The following is a 17,885-nucleotide window of genomic DNA, read 5'->3' as shown; positions in this document are numbered from 1 at the left end:
TCCCTTCTCGTTAATGCAGCTCTCAAGAGGCAGAATTTATATAATAATCCTTTCAACTCCATGAGTTACACAAGCCCTTACAGTCCAAATGCAAGTAGCCCATACAGCAGTGGTTTCAATTCTCCATCCTCAACCCCAGTGCGACCTCCTATAGTTAAACAGCTAATAATTCCTGGAAATTCAGGTAAGGAGAAAATGAAATGGAATGATTAAAGAATGATTTTTAACTTACTGCACTACCTCAGAAAATACCTTATTCATTATTAGTTCAAATTATTTTATTTATGAAACTTAACTGATTAGAGAAAATATCACTGAGGAGCTCGTTGGCACCAGTTACTATACACAGGGGTACAGATAAGCCAGTTTACAATCATGAAGTTTTCTTTAGCATGTAATTAAAAGTTTTAAAATCTGTCTTCATTAATTAGGGTCCCAAGCTTGATTATTTTAATCAATAGATGCTTATTCAATAGTGTGCATGGATTATAAAAGCTACAGAGTTGAAAACTTTTTCTGTGGGATTTTAATATTGATATTGCACTTAAATAGTAGTATAAGGCTATATGTGAATGTGTTGAAAGAGTATTTGGGCCCTGGTCAGTTGGCCCAGGGGTAGAGTGTCAGACTGGTGTGTGGATGTTCCAGGTTTGATTCCTGGTCAGGACACACAGGAGAAGTGACCATCTGCTTCTCCATTCCTCCTCCTCCTCCTCCTCCTCCTCCTCCTCCTCCTCCTCCTCCTCCTTTCTCTCTCCTCTCTTTCCTCTCTTGCTCTTACCCTCCTGCAGCCATGACTCGATTGGCTCAAGCGAGTTGGCCTTGGGCGCTGAGGATGGCTCCATGGCCTCTGCCTCAGGCACTAAAAAAAAATGGCTCCAGTTGCAATGGAGCAGCAGCCCCAGATGGGCAGAGCATTGCCCCCTATTGGGCTTGTTGGGTGGATCCCGGTCCAGGCGTATGCAGGAGTCTGTCTCACTGCCTCCCCTCCTCTCACTAAAATGAGGGGGAAAAAGGAAAAAAAAGGAGAGAAAAAAAAGAGTGTTTGGAGCCCTTAAGTGACATGGGTGGAATAGATTGCTGTAGATTGGGGAAAGAATGTTCCACTTTGGTTCTGGACTGAGATGTTACTCTGTGGCTTATGGCTAATTATTTTAAGTTCCTTGTAAACTAAAGTATTGTAAATGATCTCACATTTTTTACCTGAGTACTCCCGAGTCTGATGACTTTGTTGACTCTGTTGTTTTTTTGTACATGGGTTGTTACTTGCTACGTATTTCACCCATTACTGTCATACAGGAAAGTTTCATTTGCTATTATTTGTTTAATATAAAATTTATTGAGGCACTGTTTCAGCCTAGCTTTTCTATCCTGTCCATTATGCTCTTCTTGATAATATAAATATGAACTATTTCATATTCTTGCTCTTCTATGTACCTTCGTGTTGGAGCTGACTTAGGGTGAAGAATTCTGAAAAACAGTGTTTCAAATAAATTCGTATTAGAAATAGTAGTGAGGCCCTGGCCAGTTGGCTCAGTGGTAGAGCGTCGGCCCAGTGTGTGAAAATCCCAAGTTCGATTCCCAGCCAGGAACCACAGGAGAATCACTCATCTGCTTCTCTACCCTTCCCCCTTCTTCCTTTCTTTCTCTTCCTCTCCCGCAGCCAAGGCTCCATTGGAGCAAAGTTGGCCTGGGTGCTGAGGATGGCTCCATGGCCTCACCTCAGGTGCTGGCATGGCTCCAGTTGCAATAGAGCAACGCCTAGATGTGCAGAGCATTGCCCCCTAGTGGGCTTGCCAAGTGGATCCTAGTCAGGCACATGCAGGAGTCTGTCTCTCTGTCTCTCTACTTCTCACTTTAGAAAAATACAAAAAAAAAAAAAAACAGAGAGAAATAGTAGTGACACTGTTGTGATTTTATTATTCTCCACTAGAAGTTGACCTAAAGAAAGCATTTTCTTAGAAACAAGTTGGGGGCCCTGGCCAGTGGCTCAGTAGATAAAGCGTTGGTCCGGCATATGGACGTCCTGGGTTTGATTCCCAGTCAGGGAACACAAAAGAAGCGACCATGTGCTTTTCTCTCCCTCCCTCTCCTTCTTCTCTCCCTCCATCTCCCCCTTATCTCCCTCTATATCTTTCCCCCTCTTCCCCTTCCACAGTGGCACAATTGGTTAAAATGTCAGCTCCGGGCACTTTAGATAGCTTCGGTTGGTCCAAGCATCAGCCTCAGATGCTGAGGATAGCTCAGTACTCGAGCATTGGTCCCAGACGAGTTGCAGGGTCAATCCTGGTTGGGATGCTTGCAGGAGTCTTGTCTCACTAGCTCACTTCTCTCACCAAAAACATACCCAACAAACAAAAACAACATGTTGGACTCTTGTATATGTATATCATTTATTTTTTTGACCTGTCTTCTATCCCCCTTTTGGTTTAAAACGAAAAAATACTTTTTTTATCTAGTCATTTTCTTTATCCCATCTTTGTGCTTCACTAGTAAATTTCAGAGAATTCCTTGGATCACCATTACAGGTTTGGCAAAGGAATTTTGTAAACATGGCATAATGTAGGAGAAATGAGTTGGTGTTCTTTTTTCTTGGTTTGTTTCTAACTTTCTGAGGAATTCTGATTTTCCTCAAATGATAGTATTCAGTTTAGGAAAAGTAGATGTTTTTATTCAGGGAAAAAGATGATGGTGTTTGCTAATGACTATGAATTTGAGAGGAGAAACCCCACATCATAAATTTATCTATTTATAGAGCAGTATTATTGGCTATCTTGTAAAAGTTTAAGTCCTCAAACATGTATTATTGAAAACTACTTGCTTGGAACTGTGTTGAAAGCTTAACTATTGATATTTTATAAGAGGATAGGTAAGTTATAGTTAAGTGAAAATGTGTTTTGTGCTTGTGCTATAATATATTTAGGAATCTTCATAGCCCTCTTTATTCTTAATAAGGTCAATTTTTTATTTTGATATTTGGGAATTTTATAAACAGAAAAGGCAGAATAATAATGAACTGAACCAAAAGCCATATCATGTTAATTGCAACATATGTTTATTCAATTTTTGTTTTACCAAAGTTTGAATTTTTTTCTTTTTAAGGTAATTTAAAAAATTCATCAGATAGAAATCCTCCACTCAGTCCTCAATCCTCTATAGACAGTGAGTTAAGTGCTTCAGAATTAGATGAAGATTCAATTGGATCCAATTATAAGCTAAATGATGTAACTGATGTGCAAATTCTAGCTCGGATGCAGGAAGAAAGTAAGTATTTTAATTGTTAAAATTGAAGTCTTTCATACAGCAGTTTTGTTGTGGGTATTAAATATGTCTTAAAGTGTTGTAGAATAGTACTGTAGTAAGATAGAAGTTTTGAAATTTTAGAGGCTTATTCAACATATGGACTTGTTAACTTGTTTTCAGAACCAATTTTACGTAGAGCAGTTTGCTATGTGAGGAGCAAAGACAGGAAGGTCTCGCTCTGCTTCCATGACTGGTAACCATGACTGGCATGTTACTCTGCACTGGGACGCAATGTAGTGGTTTTCTTAATGTAGACCAGGGTTTCTCAGCACTTTTTTTTATTGTTGCCCCCACTAAACCGCCTTTTTAGATATTTTTTCCTCTCTCCTCCGTGAAATTTTAATACCAGAAATATATATTTCTTTATACACTATGAGGAACACTATCTATTATGTTGTCTAAGATTTTTTCACATCCCAAGAACCAATTTTTACTCCCTTGAAACAAATATCACCTCCCTTAGAATGTATAAGACATTAAAGAGACCTTTATGAGACCATTGCGGTTGTGGCTTTAAATTTAGTGAAGCCTGTGATGTTGCTTTGCAAAGTGGTCCTTGCAACTTTTCAGGTCACAGACACCTTTAAAAACCCAGTAAAAATTATGTCCCTTGTCATTCCTAAAATGTGTATGAGCACATAGTTCTTCATACTATTTCAAGGGTTCATGGATACCCTGGCTCTCATCTGAATGGGAGATGGTAAGTATAGCATTATTCTTCCCTTTACATTTTATTGTAGATGCCATGGGCTTAACTGAAATAAGCAGTCTCTCTAAAGTGATGCTCTTTAATCTTTATAATAAAAAGACCCTGGAAGCACACATTTCACAATGGCAGTGAGCTGAGGGTAGTGGAGCATTGCTGTAAGTTGGTTCAAAAACTGTTTTAGACCCTTTTTTAATGTAAATATGTAGTAAATTTTATTGTCATAACATTTATTAGGAAACTGCCGAATGTTCTTATTCTATTGATTCATCACACAACTTCCCTTAGAAAGATAGGAAGACTTGATGCTTGCTTTATCTTTAGCCCTAGAAACTAATAACAGGGTACTCTCTTCTGTGATTTTGTACAGCGCCTCACTGAGCCTGGGGCATTGTCAGCTAGCGGGGGGCTAGTTAGTGTTGTGGGTGTGAAAGGGGAATAAAGAGAGCTGCCGAGTTGTAACTTAGAGTAAACTCGCCAGTTCTTCTTTGAACCCTGCCTGTTTGGACCCCAGTGTTTTGTTAGATATGCAATCAGCTAGTTGCTGTTGCCTTCATAGTGTGCTTTGGTAGCAAATAATAGAAATTTTAGCCTTACTTTCTAAGCCATCTACATGTGCAAGTATATATGTTCCCCTGGTGAAGGAAAAAAAGATATTAAAATTGTGTGCAATTCTTCCTTGAAAAACCAGTTTGGGTTTTTTTAAGAGAATTATTTTTCTTTTTACAATCTTGTTTTTCCAGTTTTTTGGTAATAGAAACATAGATTTACAGATTTGGACTATTGCCTGGTTAAGCCCTCTAACTTTTAGGACTAGAAACACACATCGAGTGGTGACTGTCACTTCCTTAAGCTCCCTTTGTTAGTACAAACCTGCACTGGGATCTGGATTTTTCTTTTGTAAAACAGCTCTTTTCATTGGTCTGTTATCTTCTCTTTTCACTAGTCTGTTATCTTTTGTTAGGTAACTTTAGTGCCATGCTTGCTATTATATGACACTAGGTAACTTGTTGGTTATGTTAGTGGTCCCCGAACCTGACTGAAGGGCTCAGTGGACCCTAGGAATCTGTAGTTTTATAGGCACCGTGGTGTGCTTCTCATTCACAATTTTAGAGAACAATATTGATAGCACTTTTTTTATACAGTAATCCCCCCTTTTAGCGGAGGATACTTTCCAAGACCCCCCCCATGGATGCCTGATACATATATGCTGTTTTTTTTCCTATATATACATACCAATAATAAAACTTAATTTATAAATTAGACAGAGTAAGAGATTAACAACAATACTACCAATAGAATAGAAGTTATATTAATATACTGTAATAAAAGTTATGTGAATGGGTTCTCTCTAAATATCTTGTAGTACTGTATATGCAGCTTACATAGTGGACAAAGGGATGATTCGCGTCCTAGGCAGGACTGGGGCAGGATGGTGTGAGATTTTATTACACTACTCCAAATTGCATGCAGTTTAAAACTTATGAATTGTTTATTTGTGGAATTTTCCATTTAATATTTTTGGACTGTGGTTGACTATGGTTACCCACAGTCAAACCGCAGAAAGTGAAACTGTGGATAAGGAGGGACTGCTGTATGAATATGTAACTTAAAAGTTGAATACTACTCTGACAGATCTTTTAGACTAGACTGCTAATAGCAGGACTTGCTCAAAATGTTACCTAAATTCTATACTTTTTTGAATTGTAATTTTTTCTTATATGTACTATCAATTGTTTTTATACTATATGAAGGGCTTAAGTCTACCTGGTTGTTTCTCGAGGTGCCAAGATACAGAGAGGACTCCTTTGAAAATTTTTGCTCAATGGCTTAGAATTTAAACTTGTTTTATTGAAGTCTCTTGGGTTATGAAGCAATTGAAATGTCATTTATGCCCAAGTAATGAATTCCTAAGGGTGAGATAGCAGTTTTCTTTATCATCTTCTTGAATAAGATTAACCCAAGGATGTGGTATTCAAGGAGTTTATTTACTCACTGTGTACTCTTTATTGGCTGGCCAGTCTTTGTTTTCCCTCAGTGTTCCTTTAATGTTAATCTCAAATTTTAGGAGTAGAAATATTTTTAAATTTATGGTTCTTGTAATAAATATTTCAGATTCAAGAAGAAATGTTGAAATTGGGCAAAGGTTTATAAAATTTCATTCAGGTTAAAAATAACCTTTAGATGTGGTTTATGTATCCTTATATAGGAGGATGTCTAAGATGGTTCAAGTAGGGAGTTTCCCGTTACACTTTATACCTTAGTTGAATTTCTCAATGATAATCTTTTGCTTTTAAACCTTAAAAATATTTCAATGTTTAAAAATAAAACTAAAGAAATAAAATTACACATTCATTATCGTCAGGTCTCCGGCAAGAATATGCAGCCACCACATCTCGGCGCAGTTCTGGTTCATCTTGCAATTCTACAAGACGGGGTACTTTTAGTGATCAGGAACTTGATGCACAAAGTTTAGATGATGAAGATGATAATATGCATCATGCAGTATACCCTGCTGTTAACAGGTTTTCACCATCACCACGCAATTCACCTCGACCATCACCTAAGCAGTCACCCAGAAATTCACCTCGTTCACGGTCTCCTGCTCGGGGAATAGAATATAGTAGAGTGTCCCCACAGCCCATGATTAGCCGCTTACAGCAGCCTCGCCTTTCGCTCCAAGGCCATCCCACAGATTTACAGACAAGCAATGTTAAAAATGAAGGTAATCAGCATGTTTCTGGGAAAAAAATCATACCGCATATAGTTCAGTAGGAAAATAACAGTTTTTACCAAGGTTTTGTATTTCAGATAACTAGATCAAAAATTTAGTTCATTTACCATTTTATTAATAAATTGATACAAAAATAAATGAGAAAGTGAATTTAATTTTGCTTGACTATGTTACCTTTGCTTTCTTCTACTCATGACGTGATCTGTGTATAGATTTGTTTTAATATAAATAATTTATAGTTCTTATTAAAAGAATCTGGGCTCAGTTGTATATGTTATAAAATATGTACTTCCTGTTAGCTCTTCTAAAATAACAGAATGCTTAAATAATTTGATTTTTGAATGCTAATATTTTCTTTCTCCATCTGAAGAAAATGTATTTTTTTAATTAAAATTCTACTTTCATAGAAAAACTAAGACGTAGTCTTCCAAACCTCTCCCGAACATCTAATACTCAAGTTGACTCAGTGAAAAGCAGCAGAAGTGACTCAAATTTTCAAGTGCCAAATGGAGGAATACCTCGCATGCAACCTCAGGCTTCAGCCAGTAAGTATCTGTCATGTTACAGAAAAGAATTCTGTGCTGAATAACTATAGTAAACTATCATATTTCATAAAATGTAGTATTGATTACTTACTATAAGATAACCATAGCTAAGTTAAAATTTTAAAGTTGTCCCTATAAGATACCCAATTATATCAGTATTTATATATATGAAACTCTGGGCTCTCTCCTGATTTTAAAGTAAGCAAAGTCTAGCTTTGTCCCCCCTTAAAATAACCTCACATTCTGCAATATTGCCCATTAAAATGACAGGATTTAAGAGCACAGTAGTCCTGGAACAGACCGCTTAAAACCCAAGCAGCTTTCTCACTAAAGCATTAATAAAAACAATAATGAGCCTATAAAAATACTGGCACAATTAAAACCATTTATATTCTTAATGAGTAGAACAAATAATCCAGTAAATATAGTAAATATAGAACTTTGTTTTTAAAAGTAGTTGAGGACAACTTGAAGGAAAGGAAGGGATGAGACTATTGAATTAAGGAGATATATGCAAATAAAGCCCAAAGAGAGTTATGCAGGGAGAACTTCTAAGAAAGAGTGGCCAACTGAGCCAAGAAGTGGTGTGGGAGTGGATGAGCACTGTGCATTGGACTGTGCAAGGTGATTGAAAAAGAGTGAAACACCTTCCAAAAGGGTATTGCTTATAACTAGGATAGTTATTATTTAAGATTCTATTTATTGATCTTACAGAGAGAGGAGGGGGTAGGGGAGCAAGAAGTATGAACTCATGGTTGCTTCACTTTAGTTCACTTTCATTGTTCATTGTTTGTGCCTTGACCGGGCAAGCCCAGGGTTTCTAACCTCCAACCTCAACATTCCAGGTTAACACCTTACCCACCACAGGCCAGGCTAGTCAAGCCAATTTTAAATAAACTATCACAGTTCTTACTACAATCTTAGAAATGCTTAATTTATGCCTTGTATCCCATAGACCACATTGGTCTTTTAGCCTGATCATTCAGTTCCTTCATAGCATATTACAGTCAGTGGCTGCTGTGATATGTTCCTTCATTTTCTCAAAGCTGTGAGGAAGAAAATACAGACATGAGTTATTGATCGCCTATTCATTTATAACTTATTTATTGAGTAATACAAATTTGAAAGCATTCAATTCTTTTTTAATTCCCTAGCACTCTTCCTTGGTTCTGTTGTGTTTAGCTGACTTTGTGTACTCTGTGTTAAGCTGCTGCTGTTTGGTGGCTCAAAAATCAGACCAGAAAAAAATACATTTGAACCCAAGTGACTTTTGTGTAGATATTAATAAATTTCTCTATTTACCAATTGCATATATTATTTATATTATGAAAACTCTCATTGTACTGGGCTGTACATGAGTAATCCTGTTTAATCCTCAGACTAGTTCTATAAGTAGATAGAATTATTAACACATTTTACAAATTAGGGAGTTGAAGCTTTGAATTGTTAAATTTATCTGTGATCTTACAGCTTACAAGTGACAAGTGTTGATCCTGTTCAAGGGCCCAAGTTCACCAAGAGAGTTGTCACATCCATGGTTTAGTACTAAGACATAAAAATTATCTAGAAATATTATTTTTGTTTTTTTTCTAAGGTAAACTATAAAATGTAAGTCACTGGGGAAAATTGTTACCTCGAGATTTGTATACTTTGTTTATTTGGCTGGTTATATGCAAAAACATGTTTTTGTACTAAATTAAATTTTAAACTTAGTGTGCTAGGTCTTATAAACTATGTAATTAAAAGTACATTATGAGGCCCTGGCCAGTTGGCTCAGTGGTGGAGCGTCAGCCTGGCGTGCAGGAGTCCCGGGTTCGATTCCCAGCCAGGGCACACAGGAGAGGCACCCATTTGCTTCTCCACCCCTCCCCCTCTCCTTCCTCTCTGTCTCTCCTCCTCCCGCAGCCAAGGCTCCATTGGAGCAAAAAGTTGGCCCGGGCGCTGAGGATGGCTCTGTGGCCTCTGCCTCAGGTGCTAGAATGGCTCTGGATGCAACAGAGCGACGCCCCAGATGGGCAGAGCATCGCCCCCTGGTGGGTGTGCCAGGTGGATCCCGGTCAGGCGCATGCGGAGTCTGTCTGCCTCCCCGTTTCCAACTTTGGAAAAATACAAAAAAAAAAAAAGTACATTATGACACTTATATGAAATGGTAAAGAAAATAGGGATTCACAAAAACTTCAAAAATGAAAGTAAAGGTGCAATTTGCACTCTTAAGTTATCCCTACAATGGTAATAACTTAAAGGTTTTGTGCCTTTAAACCTGCAAATTAAGTTCATTTGACACCTGGGAAATCTTGTTTCTGAGTCTTCCCTCCCTTAATGTATACTTGCCTGAAACAAAAAACAATCCACATGTTAATACAACAGAAAAGAAAATTTTATATCATTCATAAGATTAAGTAATACAATTCATGTATATTGTAAACTGCACTTTTATATATACCCTATGCACACATAATCCAAAATATCATATGTATTGGCTTTCAGAGGTCTTTTATGCTTTGTTTGAATTGTTACATTTTGAGTTTCTCAAAACTACACAATGTATCTCCAAACAGCTTCCCAGTTTTGTGGTAAAACCAGCTGTATCTATATCTTCTTTACCTTATTCCATTGTCAGTACCTACTCTTTACTCAGGGTTGTTCCCTTAAACCCTCATGCATGCTCTTTGTTTGAACTACTCTAGCAGCTCAAAGCTATATGGAAATGGAAAATAATTCTTCACAAAAATAGGAGAAAAAGAGGTTGATAACTAAAATAAAAAAATGTAATAGATAATAGAAAAAATGCAATAAAATAGCTAATAGAAAATATATTGACCATATCTTAAACTCTATTATTACTCGTGATCTTTAGTGATAGAATTACCACTGAATAATCACTTGCTGATTCCCTGATTTTTTTTTTTCTGTAGGTGAATTAATTTTCCTTCCCCCCCCAAAAGTTGATAACTAAGAAACATATGTATATAGGGATGCATAATGAAATTCTAATCACTAATTTACTTTTAAGTGTTTAAATATGTATTCAGTTTCATAATGGTGTATTTCATATTTGAATAATTTACAGGCAGAAGAGAAAGGGTACCTTCCTTATTTTAAAAAAATTGCATATACTTGTTTATTTTTATATTTGTAGCTGTTGTGAAATTTGTTTGTAATTGAAATGTCACAAACCTTTTAGTGTAGAATTACACTATTTACAAAAATGTATTTGGAAAGTAGTAAATCTAGAATATTAGCAAATTTAAACTTAAAAGTTTATTTTATAGAAATATTTAAAGCTTCTTGTTTAAAGTTAACACATTATGAAATAAAATGTTATATTAAAATTTTACATATCTTTGATACATAAAAATATAATATATATGTAAGTGTTCTTTTTATTAGTATATATGTGTTATATCCTGTTTTCATAATAATCATTTTATTTTGATATATAATTATGTACAAATATAATAGCAAGTTTTATATACTTTGTACATTAATTGGTATAACAGGTGTTTCATTCTGTGTCAAGTATATATTTGTTTTTCCAGCTCCTAAGTGGTAAAGCTTTGGTTCTTACTTGCTGATCTGCATGAACCTAACTTCGCAAGGTTGCTGTTATTTCCACCTGAGAGACCACTTCTTTTGCCTTGTTACTCTGCCGATCACTATTTTTATATGCTTATTTGCTATGGCTGCATTATTGTGGATGCTGGCATTCAAATATGAATATTATAAGTTCTTATATATTTTGATTTTTATAGCTGTTAGTTATTTTTTACTTTTATATTTGGAAAATGTGAATGACTTAAAAAGTTTAAGAAAACCAGAGCATTGCAGAAGTCATGGATACATGTCTTTCCTCAGTTTCTCCAGCTAAAGGAAGGAATGTTGGTCACAGACAGTATTTTTCAAAAGAATAGGGCATTGCTTTCTAAGACTACTAGAGCATAGGTTAGTTGAAAGTTTAATTTTCAGAAAAATATAAGAATTATTTGTTCAGAAATAAGGAAAGAGGAGGGAGAAAAATCCAAGACAATCTGCTGGTTTAAGAGAAGTAATAATATTCAAACTTTGGTCAGTATTTTCAAATGTTTACTTTCAAATATATTATCTTATATGAATATAACAACAACCCATTTGTTATTTTTATAGAGAGGGAGCAGAGATCTGTATAAATTATACGTGTAACATATAACTAGAGAAGTGGCAAAAACAAGCCAAATTATTGCCTCCTCCCTGAGTTTTCTGATTTCTTCCCAATCACTGTTTAGATTACATCATACTGACCTAACTGCAAATTAGGACGCATCTTGGAAAATATTCTTGGATAACTTTGTTGGAACATGATTCTTTATGAATTGCTAGAAAGAGCAAAATAATTCAGTATTATATTTACCCATGGCTTACATTTAGCCAAATTGAAGAGTGGTTTTGTATAGAGTCCAGAGTATATACTCCCAGAGAAAAGGTAGCTAGATCAGTTGTCAGCTTTACCCATAACCAGAGACCCGTGGGGAAGGAATTTTCATCCAGATTTCACTTGGAACCTGAACACTAGAACCTTATACTTGAGTTTTACATAATTATAGAACATAAATTAAAATAAGTAAGTCATGATAAACTTGTGTAATGGGTCAATATAAGACAATGAAATGTTGAACTTCTCTTTAAGCATAAGTAGTGCAGTGGTGTTGGGTTAGTTATCTAATCTTAATGTGATTTTATAAATGTAGTTTTTTTGGCCCTTGCTTCTGGAAATTTTGATGAAATACATCTGGGATGGGGACCAGAATATTCTTTTAGAAGTGTCTCTCAGATGATTCTGGGGCATATTCAAGTTTGGGAACCACTGGAATAGACCTCGATTTTAGAGGGTCTGAATGCTTAGTTTATACAGTTGTCACTCATTTATGTGTTCCTTAATCATTCAACAGATATTTATCTTGGGTGTATATTCTGTTCCAAGCACTGAGAATGTAAATGTGAATGAGACGGCTCAGCTCTTCAATAGCAGGGAGTGAAAGGAAGGAACTTCCGTGGGAACAGGGAGGCATTTAACTGAGCAGTGTGGAAAGGTTTTCAGGAAAGGTACTGAAAGATAATAGCCAGTTTAGGATTTTATGAGTTGTCACATGAAGAAAGGAGATGAAATTTTCCCAACAGTGAAATCAATAATGAAGCCTTAAGGATGAGAGATATAGGTAGGGGACAAATTGTGAGAGTTCTTAAATTTCATATTAAGAAGTTAAGGTTTTATTCTGTAAGTATGGGGGTGTGGTAGGCCCAACGTTACATCTTAGAAATAGAAAGTTCAGTCTGGTAGCAATGTAGAGAATGGATTAAAGTTGAGAGACTAGAAACCACTTTGAAGGCTGTTGTTGCATAATCTGGGCAAGAAATGATTTGAACAAAGGCAATGGTGCAGGCAGAAAGAAAATCTGGATAATTTTTTTTTTTTTTTTTTCATTTTTCTGAAGCTGGAAACAGGGAGAGACAGTCAGACAGACTCCCGCATGCGCCCTACCGGGATCCACCCGGCACGCCCACCATGGGGCGACGCTCTGCCCACCAGGGGGCGATGCTCTGCCCATCCTGGGCGTCGCCATATTGCGACCAGAGCCACTCTAGCGCCTGAGGCAGAGGCCACAGAGCCATCCCCAGCGCCCGGGCCATCTTTGCTCCAATGGAGCCTTGGCTGCGGGAGGGGAAGAGAGAGACAGAGAGGAAAGCGTGGCGGAGGGGTGGAGAAGCAAATGGGCGCTTCTCCTGTGTGCCCTGGCCGGGAATCGAACCCGGGTCCTCCGCACGCTAGGCCGACGCTCTACCGCTGAGCCAACCGGCCAGGGCCTGGATAAATTTTTTAAATGAAGTAGAAGATACATGACTTGGTAAAACTGAGAAGATTGGAGGTGGAGAGGGCTAGAGGATTGAAGGATGCCTCTGAATGAGCAATCTGTAAGCAAACAAAATGTCTTGAGGTGTGGGGGCAAGGGTCATTTTAGTGGAAATTAACATTTCTTTGCAATGGTTTATGCTTACTTAGTCTTTGGCACCTGGAGTAGATTATTTTTAACACCCTCCCCCAGTGACAATAATTATGTTAATTAAATGGGATAAGTTACAATAATAATATCAATAGCTAGGAAAAATGTAGACAACAAAAATATTTATTTATTGAACTTTTTATTTTATAACTGTCAGTAAAAAGTAAATAATAAAATCAACTATAGCACCCAAAAAAATATAATGGGAAAATACTTTAAAATTAATTACATTAGTCATTTTTTTTACATATTGGTCGATCACAGTAATGAGTATTACAGCTCTCTCTTCTAAAACTTGTCAGTAATTTCTTCAGAATTGATCTTTGCAAATTTAGGCTCAGTACACAGTACCCAGATTTATTATCAATTTATCTTCACTCATATTGATTGAAGAATGGCCTTCAATTTTTTATTATTATTATTTTTATTTAGCGGGAAGAGGGGAGGCAGAGAAAAGCTCCTGCATGCACCCTGACTGGGATCCACCTGGCAAGCCCACTACGGGGCAGTGTTCTGCCCATCTGGCGCCACTGTTCTGTTGCAACTGGAGCCTTTTTTTTTTTTTTTTTTCGTTCCTGAGGCTGAGTCTATGGAGCCATCCTCAGCACCTGGGGCCAGCTTGTTCCATCAAGCCATGGCTGCAGGAGGGGTGGAGAAGAGAGAGAGAAACAAGAGGAGATGGGGTGGAGAAGCAGATGGGCACTTCTCCTGTGTGCCCTGGCTGGGAATGAACCCAGAACATCCACACTCATGGCTGACACTCTACCCCTGAGCCAACCAGCCAGGGCCTAAGAATGGCCTTCCATTTTTAATTCTGAGCGTTTTTTCTTTTTCAATGAAGCAACTGTTACACAAATAGGGAAAATTTTCAACATAAGGATAAATTTGGCAGAGATCTCTAAAATCCCATTTTATACGAATTCCCGGGAATTGCCATATTGTTATGTCTTTGTTCATTTGGGAATCAAGTCTAATTTTTAAATGTGTCCACAGTTGAAAAATTTTAAATACTTACTGAGTCGCATATAATGACAGAATTAGACTAACTTATATTCTGTTTCATTGATTTTTATAATCATTGTACCATCATTGTTTATATCTAATCTGTTTAAATATAGGAATATATTATTGCACCACGAGGGTTAGGCCCATACTCTGCTGAAGTGAGCATGATTTCAAATCTCTGTGAGCTTACTCTGAAAGAAACCTATAGTGATTTACCTGCGTCAGGGTAAATTATAACTGAAAGTTCTCCTAATTACCTTTCATATAAAACATTATTTATTAAAGGATAAATATTATAATTACTAATTTAATGCTACACATCTGTTATTAAAATTCATACATGTTATTAAAAGTCAAGCATACCTGCAGCAATAGTTTATAACTTAGGCCAAAAAATTATTTTCTTCAGTAAGCAGCATTTTATCACTGACATTATTGTTGCTGGGATGTAATGATAAACAATCAAGCTGTTTCTGTTTCTGAATTTTCTTCAGACAGCAGACCCACTTATCACCTGCACTTGGGGTTGGTGTGGCGAAGGGCAGCATTTTTACTATCTTTCCCTTGGTTTACATGAATGAAGTGAAAGGATCAGATATAGGAAGACCCAAAATAAACTGTTCTAGTCCAGAACTAGAGTAGTGGTGGTTTGAGTTAGGTATTTAGGAGACAGTGGGGATGTACAGGAAGGTATAGATCTATAGAAACACAGGTGTGAATGAATGGAATTTAAAGAAAACTGTGAGCTAGAATGACTTGAAAAATGGTGTTAAATGTTTAACAGAAAATACAGAGATTTTTGGAGTCGGCTTGTAAAGGCAAACATTAGCCTAAATAATGGTAGCATGAGAGAATAATGTATCATCTTTGCTTCTCACAGTGGGATCTTGCTAATTTTAAGTTATATAAATATTAAAAGAAGAACCAGGGCAATCAAATATTTCAAAGCAACTAACACATGGAATTTTGTTAGGGAGATTTGGAAACTCAGTTTAACTACTATACTTTGTCATCTAAAACTGATTTTCTGTTTAGGAAACTGTTCAGATTGAGATTGATAATTCAGGTAAAAAATTAGTTTTTCTTCTTATTTGGATAACATGTGACTATATGGTATCCTATAAAAATTGTTATTTTGTTGTCAAAATCAGGCAGATTTGCAGTCTGATTCTTCGAATTACCATTGGACAATTTTCAATTGTGTGTAGATGCCATTGTGATATCACCCATGAAACTTGAAGGATAAATAAGATATGTTGAAATCATCACAGTCATTTATTTTAGATAGAACCTTTTCAAAAACAGTTGACTAAAGATGATGTTTGCTATTAAGCCCTCATTTTTAAAAATTTGGTGAGTCCTGGCTGGATAGTTCAGTTGGTTAGATTTAGAGCATTGTTGTGAAGGACAAAAGTTGCCGGTTCAATACTAAGAGCACATACAGAAACAGAGTAATGCTCCTGTTTTCTCTCTCTCTCTTCCTCTCTCACTAAAGTCAATAAATAAACATAAATTTTTTTTTATTTAAAAGTTAATAGTTTTGAATTACCATAGTACATATAGTTGGTTACCTTTTGTCCTCATTTATTCCACTACAATCACAGTGACCTAATACCTATTCTTCCAACATACTAGGTGCACTTCTACCTTTCAGATCCTTTACTATTGCTTTTCCTTCTGTCTAGAATGCTTTCCCCTGATACCTATATGACTCACATCTTCTCTTCAGATCTTTGCACAAATGTCGTCTTACGGAAATCTTTCTTGACCTCCCTACTATGAATTGTAACTTAAGTCTCCTATGTCCTGTCCCCCTTTTCTACTTAATTTTCTCCATCTGGCAGGTTGTATACTTATTTTACTCTTTGTTTATTATCTGTGTCTCCTTTTCTAGAATGTTAGTTCCATGTAAATAGGAACTGTGTCTCGAGTTAACTACTGAGTCCATTGTCCCTGAAATATATCAGAAATAAATTATTTGAAAGAAAGAATGATTACATGAATAAAAAAATATATATAAAGGGCTGACAGCATATATGAATGAAGACTATTCAGTGATGATTAGCATCCTGTATTTCTGTAGGGTAGATATAATTCAATATAAAATTAATTTTTTTAGGGTTGAAGACTTTTGCTACTCTGCATGGCAATATTTTAAGTTGGCATAAAATATAGGTACAGTAGTATGTAGAATGTTGTAAAATTTTTAATCAAATATTTACTTTTTTTAAATGTTTACTATTGTAAAGTATTGATAGTGTTAAGCAATAGAGGAAAAGAGAAATTATTAATTTTTTTGATGATATATCAAGTTTCTCTTTCTCCCTTTCTCAACCCAATGATTATTTATACTCTGACCAGATTTATGGGTTGTGGACTCTCCCTCCCTGTCTGCCTCTCTCCCTCTTTCCCTATCACTCCTTCTATCTCTCTCTTCCTTTCTCTCTCTCTCCCTTTCTCTCTCTCCTTTTCTCTCGCTCTTGCTCTCCCTCCCTCCCTTCTTCTCTCCCTTCATATATATATATGGGGGTGAGATATGGATAGGTGGTGTAGAGGTATATGAAGTCCACCTTTCAGATTGATTGGGTGAAATTTTAAAGCCACATAAATAGGTGCCTACACTAGTAGGTGTGGGACTCATCATCTTATTGGAACTGTAGTGACCTTTAACTGTGGATGGCTCTGGCTGCTGCTTACCTGCCAGTTTTGAGAGTTTCGTTGCAATTAATAGTTTAGAAATTTTGAAAAAAGCTTAGAACTCCTCATTGATCACTTTAAAAAGCAGATGCTCTGACTCCTCCAAACCCTTCAACCGCCACACACACACATACACCACCCACCCCATATGCATATGCTCACAGCCCAGATACTTTCCTACCAAAGTCTGAAGTACAAATTAGTTGTATTCAACGAGATGATGTTGAACATGTGGAAGGGACTAGATTGTGACTTCCTTGAGGACCTGCCTGGTTCTGAGTTTTCTTCTTCTTTTTGAGTATGGGGATTACTGTTTCATGTTAGGGCAATTCATCTAAAATAGCCGCTTTGCCAAAGTCCGCTTTTTTTGCATTGAACAAGTACTATGTTTATTTTGTTCTCTATGTGTGCTTGTGTTCATCACTTTTACCTAATTAGCTTTCTGTTCTTTGCGTCTGTAGCATGTTTGCTGGTGGTTTGTTTTCTCTTTGATATTTTGATCAGTTTACATATCATAGATTTTCTCATCTACAAGAAACTATTTCTGAAAGTATGCACTTTGTACTAAGATTTTCATCTCCTTTCCTTTCCAACTTAATTTACTAAGCATCACTTTAAAAGCCTTTGCTTCTAGGATTCTAACATATGACCTTATGGTTTCTGTTTCTTGATAAATTTTCAAGTTTGTATTACAATATTCAAGTTTATAGAAGATATAGCCTTTATCTTGTTCTTCCAGGCAAATATTACAGTTGCTTATTTCTCAACAGCTTCGCAAAGGCTGAAAAATTTGCCTCGTACTTCCCTCAAAGCCAAACAGTTGCTTCAAACTTCATCTACAAAAAGAGGTAACTACAGCC

At 36.4% G+C, this 17,885-nt stretch overlaps 1 protein-coding gene across 4 annotated transcripts in view; it reads left to right on the top strand.

Moving 5' to 3' along the window:
- Window positions 1–17,885, top strand: part of SLAIN2 (SLAIN motif family member 2) — an 80,074-nt gene that overhangs the window by 31,565 nt on the left and 30,624 nt on the right. For 2 of the 4 annotated variants that reach the window (XM_066278678.1, XM_066278677.1), the window contains exons 3-7: window positions 20–184; window positions 3,103–3,264; window positions 6,375–6,734; window positions 7,151–7,288; window positions 17,796–17,873. In XM_066278678.1, coding sequence (XP_066134775.1) covers window positions 20–184; window positions 3,103–3,264; window positions 6,375–6,734; window positions 7,151–7,288; window positions 17,796–17,873 — 903 coding nt within the window. The remainder of the gene's footprint in view (window positions 1–19; window positions 185–3,102; window positions 3,265–6,374; window positions 6,735–7,150; window positions 7,289–17,795; window positions 17,874–17,885) is intronic. The other 2 variants (XM_066278680.1, XM_066278679.1) reach the window with 2 other exon arrangements.

Source organism: Saccopteryx bilineata, chromosome 5, assembly GCF_036850765.1.
Source record: "Saccopteryx bilineata isolate mSacBil1 chromosome 5, mSacBil1_pri_phased_curated, whole genome shotgun sequence".
NCBI classification, from domain to species: domain Eukaryota; kingdom Metazoa; phylum Chordata; class Mammalia; order Chiroptera; family Emballonuridae; genus Saccopteryx; species Saccopteryx bilineata.
The sequence above is the reverse complement of the archived record's forward strand: the minus strand, read 5'-3'. Positions and strand labels throughout refer to the sequence as shown.